Genomic DNA, 26522 nt, shown 5'->3' with positions numbered 1-26522 from the left:
TGAGTACTCGAGCCGGTTCCAAGCGACTCTTCAGTCAAGAGATCGGTCTAATCCCAAGCTTGCACCATGATTATTGGATAGACGATGAAGCCGGCGTCCTTGCAACTCCGCATCCCACGCTCCACTGTCTACTATGCTCGACTACGCCAGCCAGATTCGTCTGAATATCTGCAGTGCACAACCGACATGTTTACAACAGAAGAAGTATCGAGGCTCAGTGATGAGGGTCAATGTTGCTCCATCACATCAGACGATGTGCCTAATCCTTCCACTGTACCGACCTCCGAACTCCGAACAGAATTTGCTTCAAAATGCTCATCAATTTCCAATTCCCACGGGCCAACTGGATGATCACCCGCTTCTGATGACAGGAAAATTCAGCCGGGGTCCTGGACGTTCTGGGAATTGCCGCCACATATGCAGCCTGGACAAGGCATGCTTGGAGGGCTGCCACTGGACGACAAAGTACAGAGACAATGAAACTGCTAATGCGCAGGGAAATAGGAAGATCACTTGAACCTCGAGACATCCCTTTAGGGAGAATATCTGAAGCGGACGAGCGAGAATCGTTTATGACACTGGACAAAGATTTCATGTAACAGACAATGTGCTTTCATCTCAAGAGACCTGCCACCTGAAGCCTCGACCATTCAGCGCACCCTCATTCGGAGTCCTTTGGCCGAAGCGGACATAGAAGGCGAGATCGAACCTCCAAGTTGAACATAAGATACATGCGGCGTAAAAACCAAAATCCTAGACAAGAAAATCTATAAAAGAGCTGGCCCACAGCTCTTGGCACATAAGGAGAAGTCGTCATCGTCCAGTTTGCTTGAACTTTTGTTGCAGTGTTATACAAAAACCAAGCGCGGAAGCATAGTTGGCTTATCGGTTGACCCAAAGAGGATGCGATGGGGGGACATTTACGGGCAGGAAAGAAAGATCGACCGGCACAAACCCGCAAGACGATCTTCAGTCCACCTTCATACGGAGGATGAAGTTGACCACGACAGCCGCCAGAAGCGACAATGCCAGAACAGTGGGACCGTACCGGTCGTCAATTCCACTCTGCCCACGTCGCCGAATACTCTGCGCCCGCCAGTGAAATGTGAAAAGAGCGTATAACATGGCTGCCATTGCGATGATCGTGAACAATCCGGCGGAGATGCGACCGACGCGGTCGCCAAAGTTGAGCAGGCCAACGGCTAGTCCGCCCAGGATCACCGTGAAGTTGAGCCACGAGAGAAAGGTACGTTCATTGGCGAAGAAGACCTTGGGTTCGACCCGGGTTGGCAGGGCGATTCGCTTGCCTGTATCGACGGGTGATGGGTAAGTACTAGGCGAACCAAAGTGATGACCCAGTTGCTACCATGACACATACCTGGAGCAGTCTGCAGTAGAGGTTGGCTCGACATTATCGGTGAATGTGAAAAGTTGCTAATAAATGGGAGAATGAAGGCAGATGGGAGTGCCAAGAGAGCTACCAAGGAAGGATTCAACGAGGAATAATTGATCAATGGTTGACAATATGTGTGTACGTGATCACTGATATCCTGCAGCTTATATGGTAGAATACAACTAGAAGAAAAGAATCGGTAAAAGAGGAAGACCGCACTGCCCGAAGGAAGCTATAATAATGGTCGCAAGCAGATAATATATGGGCGCTGGCTGGACTGATGTAACTAAGACAACTACGACAACTAAGAGGGCTGGACTGAGACTAATCGGGAGAAATACCCCTCCCGGGGTAGCACAAGCGGTCAAATGCTAGCTAAAAGGAGACTAGTGCGTGGCGCTGATGAAGCTTCTGCCCAATTCGACCGCCCAGGAGTCCCCACGTGCTCCATCTCTTTGCTGTGCTTTGATTGCCTGAGGCCTCGACATGGAATATCGTTCTGCCGTGTCCTTGTGGCGGTGACGGTTTGAGATAAAGTAGAGGCTAAGCTGTTTAAGGAATAGCTTGGCACAATTCATTGTCCAATCATCAACCGCCAAGCCACACCCATGATGCCACAGACTCCGATGTGGTCTCGTCCCCCAAACATCCATAGCAGAAAGCACAGCGGCTGTGACCTCCTAACCTTTTCACTTCTCCCTTTTTCTGCAGTGCTATCCATATCTGGTTATCTAAGTTTCCTGCGTATCTCTACCCCACCTGGTAAGCTTAAACTGGACCTGGATCCTGTCGATTGATTTGCTCGACTAGCTCCGACAGCGGTCTCATTCCCCCCGCAATCGCACCTCCAGCACTCGTCGTTACGCCGCATTCCTCGACCTGCACCGCGGTTTATAGGCTCCCGAAGTGATATACCTGCTGACTATAGCGCTTTAGCTCAGGTATCGCGATTGTGAACGCCTTCTACACGAAACTCATATACAATGGCTGTCGAGAAGGGACCTGTTTCTGTGCGTGACCGACCCTATCTATCTTAGCAGCAGCATCTGCGACGCTCCGCATCGAATTTATCTTCCATTCGAATATTAAACTTTTAGTCGCTGATACTGACTGTCATTTTCTCTATCTTTTAGCCCATACCCATCTCGGAGCTCACCAAGATCGCCACAGATGTACGTTGGTTGCCTCTTCCACTCCGTCAATAGTAGCCATTGTGATCGACTTGCATACCTTACGTTAGCGAAGATCTCAACTTGCGCATTATACTTGTACTGACAGGTCGATCCAAGGCTTGTGATGCGGCCCTGAAGAGCGCCGAGGGTTACGAGCACGCCAAGGTTGGCGAATGGAATTCCCAGATCATTGTGAGTATCAACCTGCGGCAAATGATGTGCCTTCAGGCACGTTGACTACCAAAAGCATGTCTGATTTATAATCCTTTGATTCGATAGAGCACTATCCTCAAGGCCCTCATTGCAGCTACCGCACCAGAGTCTCCCGCGACATCACCTCCATACCGGTTCACCGTCAACAGCACCATCGTTCAACAAGGCTTGATCGATAAGTCTTCCGCAGCAGACGGGGCCGTCAGCAATGCCGGTAAGCGTGGTATGCACTCTGCCTCAGGCGCCTTCTGGGACGTCAACCGTGATGGAATGTGGACATTCAAGTACCCCGGGGCTGAAGAGCGGGGCCTCGATGTCGTTGTCAGTGTGACATGGTTTGCTCTGGGCTAGTCTCATTCAGATCAAGAAATTTATAAAATGAAAGAAAGGAAGACCCCAATTTTGTTTGAAGCTTTTGAAAGCTCAACGTTTTGTTCTGATGTGACTTCCATTTCATCTTTATTTCTTCTACGACTGTGCGGTTGTGTTCGCATGCCTTCGCCTGTTATATGTTCCCAGAGGCTTGATGTACAAGAACAATGTTGATTACGATATCCCTTAGTTCAAGAATTGCCGCAATTTGTATCAGCACTTCAGGTGCCGAGACCTGTAGAAGTTAACTCTCCAACACGCTAGGGTGGAAGAAGTCTCGAGAGACAAGCAAAGAGGTTAAAAAGGTTGCACCAGCGAATGCATTCAACCAATCGTGTCTTCAAATTCAATGCCAGTTAAAAACCGCCCAGTTTCATGAGTAAATAATGAAGAAGGCCGAGGAAAGATAATTAGAATGGATAAGCTAAGGGGGACAACCGAACACCGTACGTAGCGGTAGTAAAAGCTTTCCTTCTCCCAAGACCAGGCGCCATGCTAACCAAGGAACAAGTGAATCAATCGAGACAAAAGACAAAACAGATCATGAACATGGACATGTAGTGACATGCATGCGAATCCCGGAATTTCCTGGGCTACTCTACCCAACCTCAACGGGGCTCCGAATAGTCGTTCAGTGCGACACATACCGCCCCGCGGTGATGCCCGCTGTATTGACGAATGATTTGACCCGAAGCCAGCTCCCACAGACGCGCATAGTGATCACTCGAAACTGTGACAAGATAGGCGGAATCTGCAGAGAACGCGCAATCCCACACCCAGCGCTGATGATTGGCTAATGTGGTCTCTAGAAACGGCGTCCCGGTAGTCATATCCATGGGAGGTCCATCCGGTTGCACCGGGAAAGTCTGCTGCGGCTCCGGATTCGCAGGAGCATTTCCCCTGATGTAGGTAATCGGGTTCAACTCCCCGCTTCTTCCCAGGTCAGCGCCAACGTGAAGGTCCTGGACTTTGGGCGATGTCGGGGAGGCAACGGGATCTTTCGCTACAGGCTCTTTGGCTTCCGGCGCAGGCGACTCATTGCCGTTGGCTCTGGCCTTGGCTGCTGTTATCGCTGCCATCTTGGCGGGGGGGAAGTCCGGATCGAGATTCCAGACCTTAGCGGTATGGTCGGCGGAGCAAGTCGCCAAATGCTTGACGTCAGGAGAAAGGAGAACCCGTGTGAGATAGTCTTTGTGAGCTTGGAAGGTGCAGATTGGGACGATACGAGTCAATTCGGCGTCCTGGATCATGCGCCAGATGTAGACATTGCCCTAGAGCCAAGTGCTCATTAGCTAACGACGCTAAGAACCACCAAGTTCAGCGCGTTACCTTTTTATTCCCTGCACAAAGAAGAGAGCCATCGCTTGCGACACTAACACTCTGCACAGCAACGTCCTCCTCAGGAATGAGTTGATGTGTGCAGACGCTCTCCCCCAGATCCCAAACCCTGACGATACCCGCTCGGTCACCGCTAATTAGCTCACCCTGATTGGGGTGGATCACCACGTCATTGACTGGAGATTTATGTGCATAATTGCGCTGCAAGCTTCCAGTACGAGTGTCCCATACTTTCACCGTCCCGTCCTCAGAGCTGGTAACCATCCACTTCCCCTCACAATGGAATGCGACCCCCGTGATGTTGTTCGTGTGACCGTCAAATGTCATGACTGGATTCGGATTGGTTGATTTGATATCATAGAGCTTGACATTGTTGTGTCCCGCGGCCGCTAGGTAGCGCTTGTCGGGAGTGATGCAGAGACGATTAACCTGAGAGTCAGGGTGCTGAATTGTTCGCGAACATATTCCTGAGAGGGCCTCCCAAAATCTATTCCGAACAGATCAGCGCACAATTTCCCAAAGAACCAGGCAGCACCAGAAAGTATTCGCGTCGCCTACCGAATAGTATGATCATAACCCGCTACAACATCCCACAACAACTACGTCAGTCATGCAGCTTCGACAGAGAGTGAGATTGACATCTTCCCAAGCCATACTTACCAGTACAAAGAATGACGCTCATTATGAGTAAGATACAACAATGTGAGACTCTAAATTCTTCGAGGATGTTGGATGATTGAGAGTCCTCGTTGGGTAGTTGCGGGTGAGGGGAGAAGTAAAGTATTGGGATGTTAAGAGATACCTAGACTAGGTACTCTTCCTGCCGGCCTATACCCACCGATTGCAATCCTGATTGGGGTTAGTGCAACAGCTCATGGAGAGCGCACGTGAGCGGTTGTATAGGCGGTGAACAAGGCGGAACGCCATTACCAGATTGGAAAAAAGCAGTGATTGTTCTGTTGCAGCTTCACTTTTACAACATCTTTCCGCCTCCATATTGTCGTATATCCCTCCAGGTTTCTTAACCCTATTCGATCTATGCGAAGGACTGCGGCCTCTTTTACCTTGCTTCTGCGCATACCGAACTCTGCTTGCCCTGGTTGCCGTTTATTACACGCCCAAAATGACCCTGGCTCTCCTTGCTTGATTGTCAGAGTCTGATTTAGTTGAGTCGACTTCATCGGACTCGAACTCACCTGATCGTTCTATCCCGAGTATCGCTTGTTTTCTCGTTCTCTACTAGCAGTACCTTGCATATCTCGCTAGATGGTCCTTGTCTTACCAGTCAGCTGTTGTATGATCGAGCAGTGCCCTCTGGCATAGTCATCCGTGTTTAGCTGTGCACAACAAGAGTGGCACAAGCGGCTGAACACCACAGACTACGGCTACCCGGCGTGAGCGTACGCATCTGGTCTCTGTTCAACAGTAGCCTTCATCAGTTCTTATGTGGTACGGTGTTCTCTGTTCTTTTTCTGTTCATTTTGCTTTGCTCGCCACATCACTTACGCCTCGGCGACGTCAGTGCCTCGCAACTTCAATATCCGCCGCATGAAACCAACGGATAAGTTTTGAGATACCGCTCCAGCAGCTCATACCTGTGGTATTCCGTGCTACCCTGGTTTTGACTTCCGGTTGTCTTGGGCTTTCTGAGGTCGAGATGGAAGGAAGCGTGGCTGAAGGTATTTATACCTCTCTCCCGACCTGCCCTCTATTTTCGCAACCATATGACTCTCAGAGCCTTTTTGCTCCTGAGGATCTGCCAACTCCCCCATCTTACCATGATATGCATGTGAATGATCTGGGGCTTACACCTCCCCCTGGGTCGCAGCTGCTACAACCTACCAATGTCACTCGACCGGACCCCTTGCATGACGAGCACGGTTCATCCAACGGAGATGCGAGGATATCTATGGCCGGTCAGCCCGCAGGGTCGAACCACGATGATCAGACGAGAGGCTCACGCAAGGGCACGCCCGACGACCCGTCTCTGTTGAGACAGGGACGTTCATCGAACAACGAAGTTGGGCCATCTTTTCCTGATAGCCCAGCCGCCAGTCCAGTCAGGTCGATTGAGGTTGCCACAAATGCCGCAGCGCAGACCAGACCTCCACAGCCCTTGAACTCGAACATTACGCCAAATGCAGACGATCTGCTCTACGATCCTCTCTTTGGTCCCGACTTTGTGTTGCCCAATTTCGACGCGAATTCTTCTTTGAAACGAACCGCCGACGAAGCCTTGGCTGATGATTTCCAATTGTGGCACAGGCCTGAAAAACAACTGATGCCGGATTCACTACAAGGCTCCAGTGCTCCTTCTCTGAATGCAACGCCGTCTCTCTCCTCGCCTGACACTATTCAGTTGGATCATTTTGAAACAGTGCCCAATACGCCAGGCGGTATTGCAGACTCGCAAATACCCGCGCCTCATTTTGATCTTTTTGATCCTCTATTTGAAGATCCTGCCTTCCACATTCCACCGGACCTGTCGGGAATTGAGTTTTCTTCTGAGAATAGACCAGCACCTTACTCTGCAGACGCGGAGCCTTCGTATGATGCGTCTCGTCGCCCGAGCTTCAATGTCCAGGTGCAAGCCGCTGACCCTGTGACTTTCGATCACGAGACTGAGGTCGTATCGCTTCCCACAAGTGAATTGACCAAGCGACAGTTCTCTCTGGATACCCAAGATGTTCTTGCCAACGCCGACCGTGAGACTCTGCAGCGAGTTGATCATGTACCTAAATACACATCTCCATATCCGACGTACCATGGGCCTTTGGGGTATCTTCCCTCAGCTCCGGGAATTCACGTCAAGTGCATTCAGGTCGCCAACGACCAAGTCAACGCCCGTTTTTCGCACCTTAGATACAAAGTCCAACAACTCAAATACGAAAGAGACAAATACAGGGATGCGTGGTCTAAATGGACAGCGCTGGAAGCATCAACAGGGAAGTCAAGGGCACAGATACTCGAGGAGGAAAACGCGACGCTGCGGCGCGTGTCCACCCAACACCAAAGAAGAGCGGAGCAGTACAAGCAAGAAATAGAGGTCTGGAAAGGCAGACTGCATGATCTCAGTGTTATATACAACAACCTCCTCTACGAGATCCAGATTCAGAAGAGAATGCCTGCCGTGGCCCCCATTCCGCGCGAGTACCGGCCCCGGTATCCACCACAGGCTGCTACACATCCGCAATATGTTGCACCCGGTGAGCAGCTTGCGAGCACTCCTTATATCCCGGTGCCTCATCAAAATCCGCCTCCCACCAATTCTCCGCCTAGTGGCATCACACCTGGATCAGTGCAACACCCCGCTCCGGCAGAGCCACAGCCAGAAACGGTGACTATTGATCTTACTGACGAAGCGCCCAACATCACACCCAATCCAGCTTCGATAGCTCCATTGAAGCCCGCGGAGGAAAGCGGGGAGCTTCTTCAATCATTGCAGAAAAAGAAGTACAACTGGCTCGAAACAGCGAGATCAGGTTCCGCACAGCCTGCGGTAGCTCGAGCAGGACCTCGACCTCCGCTACGCTCGGAATCCGCGCCTCGAGCCTCCCGCGCCACGCTCAAGTAGCAATCAGCCGCCCAGCATACCTCCTCCCGAGATTCAGGCGGCAAGCAGTACTAATCATGACGATGAAATGGATGTCGAGGACGATCTACTTCACGAGATGGAGGAGGAGCTGGCGCGAGGCTGAACAATTGTACGTTTCAATACCCATGTCATTGTTACGGTGACACTGCATATTTGATCTTCTGTCGAAGCGTTCATGCGATACACCATGTCCAACAGATCTTGGAGGGTCCTCATGCATAGCCCAGATCAGAGTTACACTTGCATATTGTAGACTAGTCAGTACTTGATGAATTAAAGGGACATCAGCACATCGTTGCTAGAATAATTCTATTCCGAAATTAAAGTCTAATAATCTATCAACTCGGCTCAAAATGCAGAGATATCTATGGGCAAGACAAACAATCCCCTTTTGGATCTGGTAACTAAGCAATTATGCCAATCGTTATGCGGCCGTAAGATTCATGAATGTTCAGCAAAAAGTTAAATCCAAAATCGGTACCCGCTCCAGAAAATAGAGAATAGATCACCATTTATATATCGCCTAAAGATGTGACACATGGTCTTTGTGTGCTCGTGGGGATTGTCCGGGCCTGACGCGCTCGTTGCAACGAATAGTCCATATCTCACCGTAGCTGATCAGGATGGCGTACATAACGGCTCGAGATAATGATGATGTGTAAGGTAAAAAGGTCTCGTATATGTACAAGGTATCGAGTCGATTATTGACACTTGTTGGAGCATCTCACTGCCAGTTTGGACCGGGAAATTGGTGAATGAACGAATCGACCGGCTGAGGTGCTCTCCGCTTATAACCCCGCGCTGACCGACACAAAGGCCGAATCAGAGAGAGATATTCCGTTCCCAGTAAGGTCCAAGCGAGAAACCTAGGAGGAAGCGACGAAGGTTTTAACCCCGACGTGAAAGAGCTAAGGGGAGAGTCCCAGTTCAACCTGTTACGGTCGTCGCAGGACTATGGGGGCTGTCCTTCTCGTTTAAAGCCCCTCCTTCTGTCTTCTTAATGGACTTGAGCTCTTTCCGGGCCTTGCGGCCGCCGCAACAAGCAGCACAGCATGAACCAAGCTCAAAGATGAAACCCAGGAGATTGAATGCCGACGCAATCCACATGAACGCCATCATCCGGGAACCCAATTCGGCACCTATGTTGAGATCGTATCCAGACGATGTGAAGACGTTCTTGAAGATGCTGAACATGACCGTGGCAACGACTGATGCAACAATGGTGAAGAGAGCGGCGAGGAAAGTAAGAATGAGAAAAGGAAAGGCCCGAAGGAAAACGAAGGTGCGCCGCCGGTGCGGAGGGTGCAATTCGTTGACATTAGGATCAGGCGAGATTGCCTGAGGAGGACGAGAGGAGACCGCAAATGGAGCGAGGAATATCAGGATGAAGGTCAGGACAGTGGCTGTGATGAAGAGACCAAACATCCAGTGAGAAGCGAGGCGAGCGATTTTGAGGGCATCGGTGATATCACTTGGGAGCGCAACTATGGGCGAGAGGAGGAGAAACTGACGTTAACATTGCATATTCGATAAATAACAGTTTGAGATGGAGAGGGATGACCTACTGGTAGCCCCCGCTAACAGCTCACTCAGGATGATCTTGACAGGGTTGAACCAATATAGGGCTTTTGGATTGGAGCAGCGTGTGATCCCGGAGTCCATATATCCTTCGCAGAAACCCCATAGTCCCACCTGGTAGAAGTCATGAAGACCGATAGTTCTGGCAATACTGTTTATGAGAACGGCGTTTGGGACGGACAAAGGAACGATGTTTGATAGATCGATCTTGAGAAAGTAGATCTGTCGGAGAACCGGTTTGTCGGAAACATTGCCAATGACGACCAGAAGCAAGAAAACCCAGGCTATCAGATAGAATAAAGAGCGTATGATCCGATGCCAACGCACCGTCGACCGGGACCGGCCGTACACCGGCCGTTCTGATCGTCTCTGGAACGTTGGTAGCTTTGCCATGGAATGAGTATAGAGCTTTGGGGAAGACGGATCAAGCGGGTGATTGCTAGGAGTCCTGAGGATCGGGATTGAGAAGAATATATCAAAGCAACTTTAACGCGGATGGGAATAATAATCAGAAATATCTATATGATTGTAGAAGCCCAATGATGGCAGAGCTAGTCCAGGGACGTAGGATGAATGACGTTAGACATCGATAGAGACAGGCGATAAGTAGTAGTCAATACGGAGTGTCCGGATCCCCAGAAGGCAAGGAAACAATCAAGGAGAACGAGAATGATGCTGAGTGGAAGATTGATAGTAAAGAGATACTGTGTAGTCTAGGAGAGAATAAGAATTGAGACGGAGACGGAGGGATAGTAGATTTTCAGCATCGATCTCAAGAGAAGGGAACTTGACGGATGAAGAGCGTCAAGGCGACCACGGAGTAGGGAGTTGACCCACTTGAGACATCAGTTTGCCATCAGTCTAGTCTGGTAGATCGATACCGGGCAGTTAAGCCAGGAAAGCCTTAATGTCTCGTACGCACTACGTCGTGACTCGTAACTCGGTGGAAAGGGTGCAGGCAGGGAGGTTTCAGAGTGGGTAGGTAAAAAAGAAAAAGAGGCCATGAGGGAGGCTGTGGCAGTGGATAGGTAGCTATATTGGTTTAGACCAATAATATTATGAAGTACTACTGTCTATCTGTCAATCAATATCCCTTTTTCTGAGCTGAGAAATTCCACTTCGTCAGCGATCTTCAAATTACCGCCAGTGATCAAAGTCAATTGGCACGGCCCGGTAGTTACGCTATGCTATCATCATGGATCTGTTGATCGCACTGACAAGAGGAGTGGCGCCATCCAGACAGGATAACCCGAATAACTCCTACATCGGATATAGCTGAACATTCCCTTAATGCCTCTGTGTTGGGCCTCTAAGTAAGGTAGGGTCTACTCTGCACTCCAGAGTAAGCGGTCAAAATCTCAAAATCTCAGTAATTGGATATGACGGTCTGGACTGTTGAGCAACATGACTGGCACACCAATGCAAGTACCCTTTATTCGTTTGTAATTGTTCATTGGCCCAAGAAATGCAATCAACGTCATTGAGCTCCGAAGAGCCCCACTACATGGATCCTGTTTTCCAGTTGCCTAATGCAGAACCATCTATGATTGGGTACTATTTCAATATATCCACTAAGTAGCGCCACGATCTGCCTGGGATCAGCCACTGATTATCCAGTGGCTTGCAAGTGGGTCCTTCCTCATTAATGCTCCTTTAGGCTTCGGATGCCTGGTTTAGCTTTTTTAAAATAACGGATATCTAGTCCCAGGCATCTCTCGGTACTGGTAGGGTAAGGCACCTTGACACTACGTCAACCTCTGGATGTTCGTTACAGGTATGATACCTACCTAAACTTACCTTACCACACCCTCTCTTTCTCTCCCTGCTTCTCCTGTTGACCTCTCAAACCGTCGACTGACGGATTCTGGGGGCCGGACTCTGAAGAGCTCATTCATTCGGTAGGGCGATACAACGAGTTGATTGCAAACTCAGTTTATAGCCTTTAACACTGAGATAGAACGACCTATATGATCTGATTTCAGTTTCCAGCCTGTCCGAACCACATCGTCCCTCGCAGCAACAATGCAGTTGTTAACTTGTTGGCTGCCACTGTTGGTGGCAGCAGCCATTCCTCTGACGCTGGCTGCAAAAGATACCTCTGCTACTAGCACCACAACAGCGACCAATGCTCTCTTCACCATCACAGGAACAATCACAGACCATGTCAGCGATGCAACTTTGCCTACCGGCACTTATCTCTCCTATACTTCCACTCTCACTCTTTCCACCGACAGCGATGGCAAAGTCCTCTCCTCGACCGCTGCGATTAACGCTACCGCTGTTGGTAATTCGACCATTCATACCACTTCCACAGATACAATGACGAGATTGGTCGGCAATGCCACGGCGAATGCCACTATGACTGCGTCGGCGTCGGCTTCGGCATCTCCCGTTGTCAACACTCAGCCTTGCAATGGCCATCCCGAATTCTGCGCTCGCAAGTACTCAAACATCACCATGGTGGCCGCTCACAACAGTCCCTTTGTGAAACCAGGCAATGCTGCTGCGAACCAAGCGTTGGAGGTGGTCAGTCAATTGAACGACGGTATCCGAATGCGTACGTACTCTTGAAGAACATGTCCTTGGCGAGAGACCGACTGCTAACCTGATACACGGGACCCGTGCAGTGCAATTTCAGACTCACTATGAAAACGGCACCATGTATCTCTGTCATACCAGTTGTGATCTACTCTACGCGGGCACCCTGACTGAGTATCTCACTGAGGTCACCCAATGGATACGACAGCATCCGTACGACGTGGTCACCATTCTGATTGGGAACTACGACTATGCCGCACCGGGAAATTTCTCCAAGCCGATCGAGGACTCGGGCCTGTTAGATCTGGTCTATACGCCTCCGAAGATTCCCATGGCCCTGGACGACTGGCCAACCTTGTCGACCATGATCCTGTCCGGCAAGAGAGCCGTCGTGCTTATGGACTATCAAGCCAACCAAACTGCTCTTCCGTGGCTTATGGACGAATTTTCCCAAATGTGGGAGACGCCCTTCTCGCCAACCGACCCGACTTTCCCCTGCACCGTTCAGCGTCCCCCCGGTCTCTCAAATGAGGATTCTCATAATCGCCTGTACATGGCCAACCACAACTTGAACGTCCAGATCAACGTTGCAAATATCGATCTGCTCATCCCCAACACTGCGGAATTGAACCAGACGAATGCCGTGTCCGGACCGGGTAGTCTTGGACGGATGGCCGAGAACTGCACTAGTAAGTTCTTCTCATGCTTGTCAAGTCGCTACAAGGAAAAGATGTCCGTCTCTAACCTGTTAATAGCCATGTGGAATCGACCCCCCAACTTCCTCCTCGTCGACTACTACAACTATGGCAACTTCAATGGCTCTGTTTTCGAAGTAGCAGCCCAGATGAACAACGTTACCTACAACGGCGAATGCTGTGGATCCACTTCAGCTGCTCCTAGCTTGATGCCGGCAGGGAGCCTGTGGAGCGCGCTGTTAGTTGTTGCAGGTGTTCATTTGTTCGCCTCGATCTTCTAACTTGAGGTTTGGACTTCACTGTATTCACCATCACCACATAGACTTCGGCTTTTTGTCTACTTGAGTGCGTCTGGAGTTGTGGGTTGCCATTTACATTGAGCATTATCTTTCATGATGATATGACTGCATCGATACATTCGACATTGTACATATGTTTGTTCATATAGCATCCTTCCTCTACACAGGAGTATATTTAGGCATAGAAATAGGGATTGTTTTGCATCATGATCCTCAAGATGGATCTGACTGCTATATGAGAACAATGGGAATGGGTCATCTGCACATATGTTTGAGTGAACTTCATATACATTCGCCTGAACAATAGAGGGCGCTATGTGTTGTCGGAAACGGATCTGTTGATGCATATCCATTGGCTGTTCGAGTAGGGTTTAGCGCGCTCCAACCACATGATTTCCGGTTCTCAGTCATCATTATCAGTCTGCCATTGTTCCAGCTCCGCACCCATTCAAGCCCAATTTCCATTCGGTCAAAGGCAGGCAGTCCCAATTGGCCTCTATATAACTGCCAGATCGCTTGAAATTCGGCCAGAGTACCCGGAACCTCCCGTACACCACCAACATCCGAAACCCGCAGCAAACCAAGCCGAAATCGAAAATGGTCGACATCGTCCCCCTCTCGTCCTACCCCTCGTACATCGACCTCCTCCCCTCCATCCAAACCTGCAACATCACCAACCTCCCCGAAAACTACTTTCTGAAATACTACCTCTACCATGCCCTGACCTGGCCGCAACTGAGCTTCGTGGCCGTCGTGCGGCCCCGCAATGGCTACTCGAAACACAAGGGCGGTGCCGCAGGCACATCAGGCACAGGCACAGGCACCGCCGACCTCTCCGGGCAGTATCCCAAGGTGGTCGGGTACGTGCTTGCGAAGATGGAGGAGGAGCCGACGGACGGGGTGCAGCACGGGCATATCACGAGTTTGAGTGTGATGCGGACGCATCGCCGGTTGGGTATTGCCGAGAGATTGATGAGGATGAGTCGTATGTTTCCCCCTGCCCCGTGCTTTCGTTCTCCCCCTTTCAAGTTTCATGTTCATGACTGACGGCGTTTGATTGGGAATAAAGAACGCGCTATGGCCGAGTCTCATCGCGCCAGTTACGTTTCGCTGCATGTGCGTGTCTCCAACACTGCCGCCCTGCGTCTGTACCGGGATACCCTCGGCTTCAAGGTCGAGTCCGTCGAGAGAAAGTACTACGCCGATGGGGAGGATGCTTACGCCATGCGCCTGGACCTTACCGATCAATGGCTGGACTGGAAGGAGATTGAGCGCCTGGACAGAGAGCGCGCCAAGAGTGACGAAAAGGATGCCGATGAGGGCGACGAGGTTGGAAGTTTGGGCAAGAAGGAAGAAAAGACCGTTCGCGTCAAGGTCGGTCGGAGTTTGGGTGTCGGCGATCTGGTGGAGAGGAATGAAGCCAACCCTTCGCAACAAAGTGTCAGCTCGTAGGACCGAGTCGTGATATATACCTCTGAGAGCTAGCCTCTTGGACAACTTACACGAAATCCTCGGCAAAACGTGCTCGGTCTACGGAATACCTATGCAGTGATATGTTCATTGAACAGGGCTATTGAAATGAGATCCGAGTATCAACATTTTAGACCAGAATACGTCCATGAAATATGTACTAAAAAATGCCAAGTCATAATATCATAAAAGAACCCAGGTACACGAGGATCCTTTACCAGCGAAGTACCCTCTTGTATAGGGCTGGTATTTTCCATGCACTCGTGGCGGTGACAGCGGCCATCACGATGCATCGTTTGAGCCAGCACCTTTGTCTTTCTTCGGCGGAGAATTATTAGTTCCTCTCAAGGACTCGCCTTGCTTCTGCTCTTTGCTTTCTTCTGTGTGCGCCGGATCTACGCCTTCGCGGTGACTGCCGCTATCGGACCCAGTGCCTGGTGTGTTTATTGAGCTAATCCGACTGGCCTCAGAACTCATAGATCGGCGTGGGGACGCATGTGATGTGCCTGTGCGAACCATTGTCCCACTGTCCTGGCTATTGCTCAGTTCTAGATTCTGCAGCTGCTGCTCCAGAGGAATTTCGGGAGGATGCTCGTTCTCCCTTGATGTTTGGCGGAATCGTCGTTCCTGACGCCAGCGGTTTCGCTTGATCCGCCGTCGTTCCCGTTGTTCATCCTTGGCACGACGGAACACATCCTTGAATGCTTTCTTGGTGGCTCTCACCTCCTCCTTCAGGGCACGTCTCTCAGCAGAGCTCCGCTGCTGCTCCTGCGGTGATTCCCACCGGCCCCAGCTGCCACGACAGTGCCCTTGCTGCCCATTTCTCCAATTGCCTCTTCCAGAAATACGAGCTTGGCGGCGGGAATCGCGCAAAACATCGAGCTGACGCCGAAGACCAACTGCCGCTTCGTACAGCTCTCGGTCGTGATGGTTATTAAGTGATTGAAGCTGCGCTCGAACAGTCGCCAAATCGGTCGAACTGAGGTCAGACGTCGTCGATATCGAATCGATCGACGAAAAAGATGACTCAGATGAAACAGAGCCGACTGATGTTCTACGAGCAGGCTGAGTAGGCTGAGTTATCGGTGGGGTCACGGGTTGAGTTGACACTACATTGACTGGCGGGTAACCGTAGCCATGGGCGTAAAAGCCTTGCGCTTGCGGATTGTTCGTAGGATATTCCACACGGGGCGGGCTGGAGAGGCCGCCAAATACGTCCTCAAGCTTTCGGCTGTGAAGTCCGGCCTTCTCCTCTATCCAGCGTCCATGAGCCATGGCTTGCTCTTCGACCTGCCTTCCATAATGTTGCGCTTGCTCCGTAATGCGCTCACTGTACTTCTGCGCATGCGATGCCAGCGATGATAACCAGCCAAGAGGACCACCTTTGGAGGTGCTCGAGTACTGGTACTGCGGACCATACGGAGGATTGTTCCAGCCCCACGAGGGAGGCTGCTGATATTGTGAAGGCGGTTGAGGAGGGTAAGGATATGCATGAGGGGCAGGAGGAGGCGGAGGAGTATTAGGAGCCATACCAGGGGAAAAGAAGGCAGGAGGACCATATGGTGGGTAGGGAGCAGGAGGCATCTGCGGAGTTGGGTACGGGAACATTCCAGGTGCGTATGCACCGCTTGTTGGTGGTGCTGTCAGTTGCCCTGCGACGGTTGGCAACATACCCGGGGGGACGGATGAGGGATTTTCCCCAGCTTCTTGTGCCTGCGCTGACCGGTTCGCCCGTGTTGCCCTAGTCGCGGCAGGGTAACAACGAGGACATAATGGAGAGACAGGCGCATTCTCCGATTCCGTCACATAAACGAATTCGATGCGAGTTGCACGAGGCTCAAAAAAGCATTCGTTCCATTCCTCAATCACAGCTGCGATGCGCAGCCTGCGTTGCTCATCGGTTTCTTGGGGGCGATCTTTTCGATCCCTTTGTATCTCGGCTCTCAGCTGCCGAGGCAAGTGAGCTGACGATGCTGCAAGGCCCAGATGCGGAGGAAAGAGATATTTCAGAAACATGTCCCAGTCCTGCTGGGTAATCTCCGCCGTCCGAGGGCTCCAGCACCGAGGACGCCGGGGAAAGTCTTTAGATTGGCTCCGAGGGTAGATGGTGAGAAGGTGCGAGAGAGTAGGCCGTTCCTCGCCAAAATTAGTAGGAGGTCGCTCTATGAAGTAGGCCGTAGCGGATGCGAAGTTGGCTGGGAGGGCCAAAGACGCTGAGGAACCATCAACGGAAGCCGCGGAGCCATCCCTGGATGCGATATCGCTCAAGGACGCTTCACCTCCGCGAAGACGAAGAAAGGTACGAGCTGTCTCCGCCGACCCATTGTTATTTCTATTACTGACTGTCGGCGCGAGTAAGGGATCGACGGCGGAGTATGGAGGAGGAGCCTCGTCGGAATCCATCACAAGATTGTCCAATGATTGTCAACCGCAATGTTGGAAGCGACTCTACTGAAAACAATAGACAGGCTGATTAATGATCAGGCATCGCGCATTTGACTGATTATCGGAAAAGTCCAAATCTCCCCGCAAACAGTGATGACGGCACGGCTGGAGACCGGGTGAGTACTGCGAAGGCAGCAGAATTAACGAAAGTCTGTCGAAGAAAACAGTCAGCTCCTTGTGCATGGGTTACACCTTACTACTAATTGACTGATCCCGCCTCCTAACTCACAAATGTGCAAAAATGTTCGGTAATATAAGTCCCATAAGCAGGACTCTGATGATGAAGCCGAAGCTCACACCGAGTACTGCCCGAAAAAGCGGCGAAGAAGCAGAAAGACAGCGCGCTGATCACGGGATCGGCAGCATGTGATTAGTTGATAAGCATCATCCCATTCATATCGATAAGGCAGGACTGACTCCCCAGTATAATACGGACAATACAAACTCAGCGGGATTGGTAGTCTATCATCATGTTACAATATGTGCTTGGTATCTTAAAGCTATCCAATGTTCCAAAACTCCATGGCTTGCAATGCGGAATATCCAAGAGAAACTTGAGAGATCAACCAGCCGTATCTATTGCGTTAATCCCAGGCGTCACCCCAACCGTCATCTTCGCCCTCATCCTTAGGCTTCGTATCAATTTTTTTGGTGGGGCTACCACCGTCTTTGGTTTGGAAAGGTTGGTATGACTGGATGTTCGAGTACCGATTGTGGTTGCGGCGGGCTTGCTCAAACCCTTGGGCAAGGGTTTCTTCGCTTTGGCCACGGATTGTGCGGCCAACCACCCGGCAAAATCAGGCTCACCTCCATCGTCGAAAGGAACAGTCGCGGACTTTGGTGCCGGGGAGCTGGTGACAATTGGGCCGCTGAACGGGTCGTCGTCTTTCAATCCATTCTCCTCCTCATCGTCATCAATAGCACCCCAAGCTTCGTAGACATCGTCCGTTCCGTTCGCTGTTACGGAGCTTGAAACTGGCTGATCTGATAGAGATCGTCCTAGAGGTTGAGCTTCGGCACGTAATACTTTCTTAGGTAGGTCCAGCTGCGTGGAGGGTGATGATCTTGCGGGGCGAGGTACGGATGCTGAGCGAGTTGCCTCCGTCTCGGCCAGTTTACTAGTACCCGTAGTTGGCTGTATCTCGCCGTTCGCTGTCGTAAGTTTGTTGGTAAACGAGGAGATTGCCCACCCGGCCCAGGACTTGTCATTTGATGTTCCAATTCGTGCAGCATCCTTGGGTGCTTCTGCGCTAGCAGTGGCTGGTACTGCCGTATCGGCCATTGAGCTGCTGAAATTGCGAATGCGCTGTAGATACAAGTCCAGAGTTTTGTTCGCTTGGTCTCTCACCAGCCTAGGATATTCTGTTAGTGCCGACAATCAGGGCCGAAAAAAGGGATTGAAAACCGAGGACTCACTTCTCTTTATCTAGCAAAGAGGGACAAATAGCGGGAAGAACCTTCCCTGCGCAATCCTCCTCGGTGAAAAACTCGATTGTCGCAGCCAGCGCGAGCAAACCGGCATTCCGGGCATGGACGAAGGGATCTCGCAGCGATCGGGTGAAGGCGGCAATGAGAACCTTTGACCGTGACTGCAGACGAGTTTTAGTACTTTTCAGCGTGCCAGAATAAATGGGGATTTTCCACTTACGCCTTGTCCGAGATGTTTCGCGATTTTACCCAAACAGATGGTCGTGTTGGTCCGAATACCTGGCTGTTCATCGTTTGCGGTTCGTGCGAGGAACTTCAGCAGGTCTCCATTAATAGTTCGGTCACTGAGTTTATTGACGACCGATAACACAGCTTTGACGGTCTGTTCTCGAACAACAGGTGCCACGTCTGTGAATCCTGACGTCTAGAAGATCAACGTCAGTCCCTGTCCGAGATAATGGAGTCTCCGATCAAGCTCACCATCTGCGGGAAGATTTTGTCGTTTACGATTTTCTGTGGTAGGTTGTCAATCATTAATGGTAGGTTGTCGAGTAGACAGACCCGAAGAGCCCTATCAGGGTTGCCGAACAAGCGAACAATGACAGGCGTCAACTTGGAGCTGTATTCATCTGGTGACAGTTTCGTCCCGATCTTCAAAATAGCGCTCAAGACCTTCGGGCCACCGCCCCCAAATTCGACTGACTTGAGCAATTCCGGCAGGACCTTCATCTTGAAGAATTCCTGGGGAAAGTCGTCCGAAAGCTCATCAAGCTCACTTGCCAAGTCAGCTCACAACGTCTTACCGCAGTAGGATACGCGACGTGCTTTGGACATACTTGATAAATTCCTCCCGCTCAGCATCGTTCTTAAGGCCCAGGCTCTCTATGTCGTCCGTCAACCGGATCAACGGTGTCTGAAAGAAGCCACCGGTTTTCTTCCCTTGCTCAACGAAATGCGCAGCGCTCAACCGCAGTTTAGGATTGGCTGTGCAGAGACGCTTGTAGCTTTGATGCATGCTGGGTGGAATATTCGTCGTTTTGCCGACTTGGTCACCTCCCGCGAAACTGCCATTGAACACCTCGTATATCAGAATGCCAAGCCCATAAGCATCAACTGCTGCCAAGGGATGTCTCTTAATTATATCCCAGCCGCCCTTGACAACTTCGGGCGGAGTGTACCGAGCCGCGTCTGGTACAAGGCTACCGTATGTCTGTAGTTGCGTCAGGGCAAGTTCAAAGATCCCTCAGACTTGGCCGGCAGTGGTCGACTCACATATATCACCGCATTCTCGTCGTTCATGGAACTCAAGACATCGAACCCTCCAAGCTTCCATTCACCGCTCTCACTAGCGAATATTGAGGATGCCCTGACAATCCCATGAACGGAAGAGGCATCTTCATTGATGAATTTGAGGGTAGACTATAGGAGAGAGGCAAAAGCACAATTCAGCAATTATGTCGAGACACAGATTTTGGATTCTGGCACTTACAGCCACCGTATACAGCCCCCATATTGATGTTTCCCTGCTCAGGCTTCGGCGCTTGACATGCCAGGACAAAGGAACAACCCGCTCGGTCACGACGTAGATGTTGGTATCTGTCTACATTCTGTAAGTATATACGCGCCGAGTAGAAAAGGACCGTCTCGCATCATGTCCTGTGACGAGTGCGCCCAAGGATTTCTAGTACCTCGATAGTGTCCAGCACTTTTATTACCCCGGGATGTCTCAAGGTCCGTGATTTACGCACGGCATTTCTGGCCAACGGGGTCCGAGAATTATTTGAAGAGGTATCGAAGGTGAATATGCTGCACGGGGAGCCGTCTTCCTTTATAGACAACGGCATTGTAAGTGTGCTGTAATTCAGCGTCTCGGGGAGTATCATACCCGTTTGGTAGCATTATGAAGGGTCCAGATTGAGTCTGAGAGGTCGACTCTGTCGCCGAGCGAATAGGGGAATGAGCTGCCTTTTGCGATCGCGGATGCGACAGCTGACTTGAGGAAATCCATAGCGAAGACGGAGCCAAGGTGTTTTGTTATGCAGGAGAATCAGTTGTTCAGACGCACGCAGGAGCTTCAGTGCCGGGATGTCTGACCATCCAAGTTAATGGTAATTGCTCAACTACCTGACAGCTCCTGTTAGTGCGACTCAAATGTGATAATCGGTCTGAAAAGGACACCCCGTCCTCAGAGTCTTGCAACTTCGTGAGAATGAGGGGAGACACTGATCGATTATTTGGCCAGAATTGCGCTCAGTATACCCCGCCCCAATACGGCTTAGGGCGATCGTTACTCCGTCCCTGAACTACAATAATACAAAACACTCCGCCCGCATCTCTCTGTCTCCATGCGCTTCTTCCTTCTCTCAACACGGCATTTACTTCAACTTCTACGGCTCTGATGAGAACCAGCGAGCTGTACAGCTCTCCTGACTTTACACGTGGCTTTTCCTCTTTGATCGCATACTGATGATTTATTCACGGCCCATACAGCCACTTTCCAGGCTTCTTCCTTATCTAGTCATCCGGTACGTCTTTTTAAAGCGCCCCCCTGCTCTCTAATACTTTGCCTCCACCTCCCTTACCGCTACGCATCTCCAGTGATGTGACACTGGTAAAAGGTCAGACCGCGTTATCCCAGAGCACGCGCTGCATACCCAGCCGAAGGTACCCCCGTCTCATGCGAGGAAAAATGCTCGACCTGGGAACTGCGGAATCCCCCCTTCCAAGATACACCGAGAACAGGCCGCCATCTGTCCTCAGATCCTCAACTCTCCCCCCTTGGGGCTCGTTCAGCCAAACAGGCACATGATTTTGTAAAAGGCACGAGGTCCTGGCCACGAGGCTCACGGCGCTGTTTACCTTGGAGAGACATGTGTACATTGAATCAGTAATATGGCGCCACATACTGGGGTTCCTGGTCCGCTTCGCCTCCATGAGGAACTTCAGGAACCAATGGCTGTGGCAAACATATCCTTGGCGGGGTTTCTCTACCCCTTGCGATTCCCAGGCACTGTTTGAATGAACCAGGGGCACGGAGAAGTCGGATCGAAATGAGGACGCGGCATGGTGTGAGCTGTTTCCGGTGCGGAGTCGTGGAATTCGCTTTTGCTGGGCCGCTGATATTTTTTCGATGTTATTGAGTGGGAGACATGGTACCGCGGCTGCACCGTCATCGCTCTTGGTTGAATGAAGACCGCAATATAAAATGAAAATACCTGAGGAGATGCTAGTGGTGTTCCTTGTTTACACCAAACCCCTCATACAAGAAAGACAAACCTCGATGCTAACCTCGGACGATAGGTTTATGGGAACTCCATTCAAGTTCTCGTCTTAGTTCTCACAGTGGTCATGTCATCCCTTACTATTTTGTGTGATAGCTAGTCGTTTCGTCCCCTCTCGGAACCTACTCCACCTCTATATAGTGAATTTGGTTTTCAAGATGGAGAATCCGAGTAGTCCAGTTTCCTCCGCGATGTCTCAACAGTGGCTGGGACGTTCTCAACGCGCCCTTCCACTTTTCCCCCTTCGTTTACCACAGCAGCTTAGATGAGAACGTCGAAGAAGTAGAAAAGCAGGCAAAATCAACAACTTAAGAAGACATAAAAGAATCTCCAGAACATGATCCGCTTATAAGATTTCCAGCGGTAGGTATCTACCGCGAGGTCACAAGTAGAATTGACGGCTTTCATCTTGTAATCACAGTATCTGTCTGTTCCACAGGCAAGCGCCAAAGTACATGACTTCATCAACAGTACCACCAAAGCGGATGAATCTCGGACTTTAACCTTGAAGACACTTCCGCGTTTCTCATATAATCACTTCCTGTGCGGATGCGAGCCGGAACTGAGGAAAACCCCAGGAGGACATCAAGACGCTGACCCCGTAATCGTCAGCACCAACGACTCGAGCATACGGGTTCCAGAGGGTACATACTACGTACCAATTAGGGTCTCAGAATTTGCCCACCTGAAGGATCTTACCACTGGCAGCTTTCGACGATGAACCAAACGTACAGAAGTGGTTCGGCAGAAAAAACCGGGATGAGGGAGGGCAAAGGTTCCACGACCAAACAGGAAGCCTCACATCAACTGTAAGGGAGGTTACAAGGCTCGACAAAGGCCCAGTGGCGGCGACCTGTTGATGCTGCCACTTCAGCAAGATTTGTATGTCTCGAGCGTCAACGACGGAGATGTTGAGTCGTTCATTTCACTTCATCGGTAGCCTCAGGTTGGGGGTTAGAAGATACAGCCGAAGGGGCCTGAGACGACATTTGAGGTGGCATCTGAGGCATCTGGTTAAATCCGCTGCTCGGGGTTCGATGTTGATGAGGTGGATAATGATGGCTCTGATGAGGACTCGACTGAAAATGCGGTTGCTGCTGAGGATAATTACCACGGACGGGAGGCACTATTGAAAGTTAGACAATCTAGCTGGGGCGCACAACTGCAAAAACGTACTATGACCTGGCTGTTGAGCAGCGTACATGGGCTGACCATGTTGCCCCGGCGACATGAACATGACTGGCTGAGGGGGCTGCCCCGGCTGAGAATTCTGATGCATCATCATGGGGGCACCGCGGCTAGGGCTTGGGTAGCCACTGTGGGGCTGCGGAGGAGGCGCGTGCTGAGGGTATGCATGACCTGGGTTTGGAGAATACATCTGCATCTGAGGAGCATAGGGCGTCATGCCCTGAGGACCGCCCATGTATGGTCCGCTCGAGGGCTGCTGCACCATCATCGGGGCACCCATGCCTGTCTGAGGGTTGACAAACTGAGGTGCTCCCGGAAAATGCCTAAGATGAGCTGGTTGCGGACCTCCTTGGTTCACGTAGAACTGTGGGACAGGCTGTCCAAACGCAAGCTGAGCATGCGGAGCCATAGGAGACGGGTACCCGTGCTGCAATCTCGGTGAAGGGAAGATCTGAGATGTCGATGCCGACATCTGCATACGGTGGTGATCCTCAAAATGGCCCGGACCAGAACCATGATGCTGTTGAGGGTGCAGGTTGTGAGGGCCATGAGGAGGGCCAGAGGCAGGAGGCATTCCCGGGGTCGATTGTTGAAATTGGAAAGGCAGCTGGGGCTGGTGAGGAACTTGAGGGGTGGAAGAAGAGCGGCTTTGAGGAGAAATGGATGGCAGAGCAACAGGCGGCTTGAACATCTGGACATAAGTCTTGTCTTCGTTGGCCGAAGCTACATCCCAGGTAGGAAGGGTCTTGTAAGCCGGAGGAATGCCTCCGTTGAAATTATAGGCCTTATCGGGTTGCTCCGCGCTCTCCTTCTTCATGCGCTTAATAGGGTTGAACTGGTCATTGATTGACGGTCGGTCAGAGATCGGCCGTGGCTTCTTCGCGCCAAAGAAGACAGAAGGGCTTGTAACGCGGGAGACAGAGCGACCCCTAACAAATGGCGATGTGCTGGACGAGGCGCCGGGGGTAAAGGTACTCGCAGCCGGGTTTGGCTTGAATTCCATAGCTTTCACGTTAAACTTGCTTGAAACAGCAGAGGTAGGCGTCTGCGTCTTATTCGGGCTGGATACGCCGGGATGATCCGCCGCAGGGCCACTAGGAGGAATGCGAACCTCCTGAATCGGCAAAGGCGTGGGCACAAGCGCCATTGCCGCTCCCTTCCGCTGTTGCAGGTTATCAGCCAGTCGGTGACTGAGCATACCAGTGCCCGGACGACTTGGGTGCATTCCTTGGTGTGGGAGCCGCCCAGCGGGTCCAGCCTGCGGGCCGGTGGGAGGGTACATCTGGCGACCGCGAGGATAATTGGGGCGATCGAGCTGCGTGGTGGGCTGCACTGTTCCACTGACACGAGCTGTGGGCTTCTGCTCAGTGACCACTGAGGCAGTCTTTGAGGCCAACTTTTCCTCAGCCTGTTGTTGAGCTCTCTGAATAATTTCCTCCTGCTTCTGTGGGTCCTTCGCAAGAATAGGTACCAGGTCCTTGGGTACAGGTGTAGCAAGCTTGAAGTTCTTCGAGAATTTCATCAACTCGTTCAGCTTCACCGTCCGGTCATACGATGCCTGGTTACGGCGCCGCTCTTGCAATTTAAGTTTCTCGCTGTTGGCAAACTGACGGAAATGGTCTAGAACCTCGGCTTCCACATTTGCAGAGGCATTCTCAGCCGCGGGCCGTTTTGGAGCTGACGGGACAGATGAGGTAGCTTTGATTGGAACCGACTTTTGTTCTGACTCAGCGACCGTCGTGGTCGCCGTTGCATTCGATTTTGTTTGAGTTTTGACTGTTTCCTTGGACTGGACGGGAGCCGGAGCTGCATCTTTCGGAGTTGCAACTGTCTGTTTAACGGTAGAAGTGGCCTCGGGGGTTGCAGCAGGTTGAGCAGCGGGCTGCGCAGCGGCTTGTCGGCGTGCCGGTGGAGTGTATTTGTTCGGCTGTCCTGAAACAAGCGGCGGAAAGCTCTTCTCATCCCGGCGGACGCCGCTATATTTGTCTTCCTCGTCCAACCCACTGTCGTCGACCGGAGCCAAGCCTCTTTCCTCCCTGACATGAATGTTGTCAACATTGGTACCTTCAATCTCCCGAGCGATACGAGCAGCCTCTGCCTCTCTTTGTTTGTATGAAGGATCGGAACGGTCTATGCGAGTGGTGTAAATATTCTCGTCATAGCTGCTAGTGGCGCCAAACAGCCTTTCGTTGGTCTCGAATTGATCCCATCCGGTCGTATCGTGTGTACTTTCAAGGGACATGTCAACCTCGGTGTCAGCTGCAGGCTCCCATCGTTTCAGAGCTCGTTCACGCATCGCGAAGTTTCCTGAAATATCGATATCCGTCTTGAAGCCACCTGAAGCACCTGAGGCCAATCAGCAAGGAACGTTTTTATTGTGACATGTATTAGGGGAGAAGTAGAAATGGTGGCATACCATTGGGCGCCTTGGCTGTGACCTCCGCAGTCGAAACATTGGACACGGCAATATCGACCACATCCTTGACATCAAAAGACATGCTGTGATCTGGCGCCGTGCCCAGAAAAGGGCTGACGACATCGCTTACACCATTGGCTCGTTGATGGTCTTGTTTTGCCGGCCGTTGGACCATCTTGAGAAGAATGGAAGAGTCGTGAGGTTCGAGGGAGGAGGAAGAGAAAATCCCAGTGAATCTCTCTCCGCTTCTTGTAGTGATAGTAGCATCAAGTCCCTAGATATAATGAGCGTTCCATCCCTAAGGTCCGGTTCTGATTATGATCATGGGGCGACAAGCTTACAATGAAGCTAGTGAGCAGAAAGATAAGGCGGTCATGAGCATGCTGATCGGGTGTGTTCGATTCTCTCGAAGTGGGTTTGGGAGATATGGAAGGTTTGGGAGTCATGTTTCCGTTGTGTGGCGAATACGAGGATCTCTGGGTGATTGGATTTGTGCCCTGAGTCCAAGCCTTTTGAGAATTGCTGCGTCTATAGGAGAGTGTTAGCAAACCACGGCTATCCTTCGAAACGCGGTCGAACTTAAAGTTGCATTCGAGCACCATTGCGCTCGAAAAGATTTGAGAAGGAGAATGGGGAGGTGACAGAGGGTATGACTTGACGGCAGTAAAGTACACAAACAAATACAGAGAGGGCTCTGAAAAACAATACTGCGAGGAGACCAGCGGTGAAACGAAACAACATGAGAGCAAATGATTGTTATTGAACAGATTAGGAGCGACTCAGACAACGTACCTAGCACCGCCATCAAAAGGGCTTCCGGATTGCCGCCGACCACCATCCGATATCTTAGAGCTAGTAGTCCTTAAAGACGGTCTGCCAGTAGGATTCTGCGAAGACGCATTGACAGCATTACCAGAAGCACTGCTGGCAGCTGACACAGAGTTGACGGTGGAAGCCATCGTCAATCAAAACAGAGCCCGCGCCGTGAAAATCAGTACGACGCAAGGCTAGAGAAAGTAGAAGTCTTGAACAGGCACGAAACCACAGCACAGCGGCTGCACTGACAAGGCGACGAAGGACGGCTAGCGAATTAGGACGCTG

General features: G+C 51.2%; 10 protein-coding genes across 10 annotated transcripts; 4 read left to right on the top strand and 6 right to left on the bottom strand.

Moving 5' to 3' along the window:
• Positions 1 to 969: 969 nt before the first annotated feature.
• On the bottom strand, positions 970 to 1676 carry P174DRAFT_451295 (putative vacuolar transporter chaperon Vtc1; the record flags this gene model as incomplete). The annotated part of the gene is made up of 2 exons (XM_024829000.1): positions 1379 to 1676; positions 970 to 1307 (listed from the first exon to the last, which is right to left on the bottom strand). The coding sequence occupies exons 1-2, from the start codon at positions 1410 to 1412 to the stop codon at positions 970 to 972; spliced, it is 372 nt and encodes a 123-aa protein (XP_024683010.1). The 5' UTR covers positions 1413 to 1676.
• Positions 1677 to 2071: 395 nt separating this feature from the next.
• Positions 2072 to 3360, top strand: P174DRAFT_389662 (dynein light chain Tctex-type family protein). Its single transcript, XM_024823461.1, has 4 exons — positions 2072 to 2403; positions 2527 to 2565; positions 2683 to 2757; positions 2845 to 3360. The coding sequence occupies exons 1-4, from the start codon at positions 2377 to 2379 to the stop codon at positions 3127 to 3129; spliced, it is 426 nt and encodes a 141-aa protein (XP_024683009.1). The 5' UTR covers positions 2072 to 2376; the 3' UTR covers positions 3130 to 3360.
• Positions 3343 to 5269, bottom strand: P174DRAFT_406958 (WD40 repeat domain-containing protein). The gene is made up of 4 exons (XM_024824121.1): positions 5149 to 5269; positions 5047 to 5068; positions 4480 to 4975; positions 3343 to 4421 (listed from the first exon to the last, which is right to left on the bottom strand). The coding sequence occupies exons 1-4, from the start codon at positions 5168 to 5170 to the stop codon at positions 3759 to 3761; spliced, it is 1203 nt and encodes a 400-aa protein (XP_024683008.1). The 5' UTR covers positions 5171 to 5269; the 3' UTR covers positions 3343 to 3758.
• An 876-nt stretch (positions 5270 to 6145) lies between these two features.
• P174DRAFT_504147 (uncharacterized protein) lies at positions 6146 to 8062 on the top strand (the record flags this gene model as incomplete). The annotated part of the gene is made up of 1 exon (XM_024831196.1): positions 6146 to 8062. The coding sequence occupies one exon, from the start codon at positions 6146 to 6148 to the stop codon at positions 8060 to 8062; it is 1917 nt and encodes a 638-aa protein (XP_024683007.1).
• Positions 8063 to 9010: 948 nt separating this feature from the next.
• P174DRAFT_369363 (SUR7/PalI family protein) lies at positions 9011 to 10054 on the bottom strand (the record flags this gene model as incomplete). Its single annotated transcript, XM_024822277.1, has 2 exons — positions 9011 to 9567; positions 9649 to 10054. 2 exons carry the CDS (start codon positions 10052 to 10054, stop codon positions 9011 to 9013), a joined length of 963 nt encoding a protein of 320 aa, XP_024683006.1.
• A 1483-nt stretch (positions 10055 to 11537) lies between these two features.
• On the top strand, positions 11538 to 13490 carry P174DRAFT_441699 (PI-PLC domain-containing protein). The gene is made up of 3 exons (XM_024827384.1): positions 11538 to 12218; positions 12289 to 12888; positions 12955 to 13490. Exons 1-3 carry the CDS (start codon positions 11684 to 11686, stop codon positions 13173 to 13175), a joined length of 1356 nt encoding a protein of 451 aa, XP_024683005.1. The 5' UTR covers positions 11538 to 11683; the 3' UTR covers positions 13176 to 13490.
• Positions 13491 to 13630: 140 nt separating this feature from the next.
• On the top strand, positions 13631 to 14834 carry P174DRAFT_441698 (peptide alpha-N-acetyltransferase complex A subunit ARD1). Its single transcript, XM_024827383.1, has 2 exons — positions 13631 to 14178; positions 14263 to 14834. The coding sequence occupies exons 1-2, from the start codon at positions 13791 to 13793 to the stop codon at positions 14643 to 14645; spliced, it is 771 nt and encodes a 256-aa protein (XP_024683004.1). The 5' UTR covers positions 13631 to 13790; the 3' UTR covers positions 14646 to 14834.
• P174DRAFT_441697 (uncharacterized protein) lies at positions 14735 to 17255 on the bottom strand. The gene has a single exon (XM_024827382.1). It carries the CDS (start codon positions 17064 to 17066, stop codon positions 14946 to 14948), a length of 2121 nt encoding a protein of 706 aa, XP_024683003.1. The 5' UTR covers positions 17067 to 17255; the 3' UTR covers positions 14735 to 14945.
• A 150-nt stretch (positions 17256 to 17405) lies between these two features.
• On the bottom strand, positions 17406 to 20736 carry P174DRAFT_181628 (COPI-interacting protein CEX1). The gene is made up of 9 exons (XM_024821257.1): positions 20422 to 20736; positions 20225 to 20362; positions 20026 to 20136; positions 19809 to 19955; positions 19373 to 19746; positions 19017 to 19311; positions 18757 to 18960; positions 18525 to 18697; positions 17406 to 18460 (listed from the first exon to the last, which is right to left on the bottom strand). Exons 1-9 carry the CDS (start codon positions 20542 to 20544, stop codon positions 17671 to 17673), a joined length of 2355 nt encoding a protein of 784 aa, XP_024683002.1. The 5' UTR covers positions 20545 to 20736; the 3' UTR covers positions 17406 to 17670.
• Positions 20737 to 22737: 2001 nt separating this feature from the next.
• Positions 22738 to 25867, bottom strand: P174DRAFT_460479 (putative PAB1 binding protein (Pbp1); the record flags this gene model as incomplete). The annotated part of the gene is made up of 4 exons (XM_024829894.1): positions 22738 to 22943; positions 22994 to 25351; positions 25422 to 25695; positions 25763 to 25867. 4 exons carry the CDS (start codon positions 25865 to 25867, stop codon positions 22738 to 22740), a joined length of 2943 nt encoding a protein of 980 aa, XP_024683001.1.
• Between the last annotated feature and the right edge of the window lie 655 nt (positions 25868 to 26522).

Source organism: Aspergillus novofumigatus, assembly GCF_002847465.1.
Source record: "Aspergillus novofumigatus IBT 16806 chromosome Unknown P174scaffold_4, whole genome shotgun sequence".
Classification (NCBI taxonomy): domain Eukaryota; kingdom Fungi; phylum Ascomycota; class Eurotiomycetes; order Eurotiales; family Aspergillaceae; genus Aspergillus; species Aspergillus novofumigatus.
The sequence above is the reverse complement of the archived record's forward strand: the minus strand, read 5'-3'. Positions and strand labels throughout refer to the sequence as shown.